Genomic DNA, 2,901 nt, shown 5'->3' on the forward strand with positions numbered 1-2,901 from the left:
TGAATCTCTGCCGAACCTCTCTAATGGCGTGTCATGTCAACATAGCAGACAGCCATATGATGAAACCATCTGGTACCGCCATTGCCATTTTCGCGGTCGTTGCCTCCTCCTGATGCTTCACATCAGAGCAAGGTACGTACGTCTGCTACATTTAAGCGATCCATAAAGTGGTGCGGTTGAGTGGCAGTGCCGGTGCTGTACGTACGAAACAACCACAAAGCTTTGTCTTCACTGCCAAGGATCTGCGAGGAACGGAGCTCGGCCGTATGTCCATTACTCTCCAGCTTCTTCTCAGTTTCCATGCCCTTTGTACCTCTTCGTCAGTACCATCTGACGAGCTACTGTTTTTGCAGATTTTTTTCTGCCTTGTAGTTTTTTTAGAGGAGGCGCGCGTCGGTGTCATGTGCTACTGCTGCCTCTTTTTCCCAAGCGGGTTCAGAATCCGCATTGAATTGTGGAAGGACCCAAACAAGCAATCACAATGTTGAATTCAAGAACTTTGGCCTCGTTTTCTCAAAATGGTTTAGCAGAAGCAGAACAGATATTTATTCCCTTCTCGATCTTTTTGGCATGCTTGAGCTACGCTGGCAGTACATCTCATGAAGATAATGTTGTGCCACGAACTAAGCATCGGTTAATCCTACACACTATTACTACTAATATATACCAAGATGATGTTGAAAACTTTGTTCTTCTAACTCCTAATCGATCAGTATTCAGTAGCGGCCTGATCAGTCAATGGAATGATCACCAGAGCTGGTCGAGGTAGTAGTCTCTGGTCACCTCGTCGCTGATCTCCGAGTAGTCCTCCACGCGACTCGTGGCCTCCGAGCTCTGGAAGCTGAAGCTGTCCTGCGTCTGCTGATACTGCTGCGGCGGCGCCGTCTTCCTCGTCACGGCGCGACCAAGTGCGGCAGGTTTTGCCTCGCCTGGCGCGGCGTGACGCTGCCGCGGCGCGCTGTGGCACCGCGTGCGCGCCACGGAGGAGGCCGTGTCCGCCATGTACCGCGGGCTGCTCGACTCCCGCCCGCCGCCGCATGAAGGCCGGGCTTTCGCCGGCGAGCCGCCCACGGCCGGGAGCACGCTGACGCTGAGGCGGGGCGTGTTGTGGGTCGTCTTGGGCAGCTCCCGCTGCTCGAGCTCCCGGAGCTGGAGGCGCGACGGCGGCTTGCAGAAGTAGTGGAGCGGGGAGGCCACCGGCGGAGCAGAGTGCGGGTCGGCAGCGTAGCGTCCAGGGATCCGGGACGACCGGCTCCGCAGCTGGCACGTGTCCATCTCCACGATCCGAGGGCTTCGGTCGAAGCCGGCGTCGCCGCCCTCCGACAAGCGCCGACGGTGCGCCACCGGCAGCGACGTCTTCCGTTCCTACGCGTCAACAAAAAAGTTTTAAAATTTCAGTTCCCTCCGCCAAGCAAAGGCTCTGTCCATATCATGAAAAACCATCGCCGTTAGAAATCCTCACCTGTTCGATGGATCTCCGGGACGACGGGTTCTTGAGAGCGTGCGAGGAGGCCTGCAGCCTCATGAGCGCCTGAAGCCGGTGCAGCGTCCTGGCCGTCTGCCTCCTCACGAGGTAGCCGCGCACCAGGGCCTGGAGCTTGACGAGCGATTTCAGAGCACGGAGCGCCTTCCTAGCCTGCACAGTTGCGGTACAAATTTCAAAATTTTACATTCACATTGACAAAATTCAAACTGCGACATTGATGAATTTAATAGTAAGTGCGATGACGAGTGCATGGAGTAGGCTTGTGTCACGGTGTGCAGCTAGCTATGGTGTTGTGAACTAAGCAAATGTATATCCTCAGCAGCAGCAGGTTAAACAATGAGCAGTACTACTACGAGCTAACGACCCGGCCAGAGGAAAAGACAAAGAAAGCATTGCAACCGGTGGGGAGAGGAGGTAAGCAAAGTGAAGTCAAATCTCTTGTCCAATGGAAATGCAGAGGAATCTACCAATATCCCTTTCACCTATTCATCATCCATGGCTTAAGAATTGTATCCACCGATCCACCACAGAGACAAACAAGTAATATAATGCCCAAAGTCACCTTAGTAAATTTTCAAACATATTCGGCATGTTCATGAGCTCATCACGAAATTCACTTTTGTTTTGAGAAACAGAGAACGCAGCAAGAAGGTGTATGAACAGCAGGATGACTCGTACCAGGTATCCTCGGAACGCCTTCTGGATGAGGACGGCGGCCTCTGTCTCGCGCTCCTGGCCGCAGCTGCAGGGCCTGACCTGGGAGAGCTCGCCAGCGACGACGGCGGTGACGGAGGGCCGCCGGCTTGCGTCGGCTACGCTGCTCCTGGCCTTGGCGAAGCTCCACCGCCTCCTCTCGACGGGCTGCACAGCGATGGCGGCGTCGCCGTGCGCGGCCGCGGCGTTCCGCGGGAGCTCCTTGCCCCGGTCCCTGTCCCCTTCCTTCTTTCCGCCTGTGAGCACCTTCTTGAGCCACCTCATGGCACGGCCCATGGCGTTGCGGTTGGGAGGCTATCTGCAAGAAGAACACCGCGAGAGATTGCGTCAGGGGAGTGCGAAGATTCATCAAGAAAGTTAGAGAAATGGTACAAACTGCAAGGAGAGGAGAGGAAATGAATGCTATGTGTGCGTGGGAACCTGTGGAAACGAGTTTCTCGAACGCTGAAAAGCCGGAGCAAAAACAATGAAGCGGACACCGCGAGAGATTTGAAACAGCAGCTGGAGCAAAGCAAAAGGCTCCTCTTTTCAACCCAAGCAAGCAAAAACAAAAGTTTTGTGGGGTGGTAAAGAGGAGAAGCCTTTACAGAGGTGTGCGGCCAGGAAACATGGGACTGGGCAGAGAAGGAAACCGAAAGAGGAGATGAGAAAAGGAGGGCGTTGTGCTCTGCTGGACCTCGACTGGCCCAAGCAGAAACGAG

General features: G+C 54.7%; 1 protein-coding gene across 1 annotated transcript; it reads right to left on the reverse strand.

Moving 5' to 3' along the window:
• Positions 1–747: 747 nt before the first annotated feature.
• LOC124648023 (protein IQ-domain 26-like) lies at positions 748–2,476 on the reverse strand. Its single transcript, XM_047187855.1, has 3 exons — positions 2,165–2,476; positions 1,463–1,636; positions 748–1,365 (listed from the first exon to the last, which is right to left on the reverse strand). Exons 1-3 carry the CDS (start codon positions 2,474–2,476, stop codon positions 748–750), a joined length of 1,104 nt encoding a protein of 367 aa, XP_047043811.1.
• Positions 2,477–2,901: the final 425 nt, after the last annotated feature.

The sequence above is a fragment of the Lolium rigidum genome, chromosome 4, assembly GCF_022539505.1.
Source record: "Lolium rigidum isolate FL_2022 chromosome 4, APGP_CSIRO_Lrig_0.1, whole genome shotgun sequence".
In the NCBI taxonomy this organism is placed as follows: domain Eukaryota; kingdom Viridiplantae; phylum Streptophyta; class Magnoliopsida; order Poales; family Poaceae; genus Lolium; species Lolium rigidum.

Bases quoted from the DNA above. Each gene is read 5' to 3' on its own strand.
- LOC124648023 (XM_047187855.1), bottom strand. From the start codon at position 2,476: ATGGGCCGTGCCATGAGGTGGCTCAAGAAGGTGCTCACAGGCGGAAAG. The intron at 1,637-2,164 runs GTACGAGTCATC...GCAACTGTGCAG, and splicing joins AGGCGTTCCGAGGATACCTG to GCTAGGAAGGCGCTCCGTGC. The intron at 1,366-1,462 runs GTGAGGATTTCT...GTTGACGCGTAG, and splicing joins CCCGGAGATCCATCGAACAG to GAACGGAAGACGTCGCTGCC.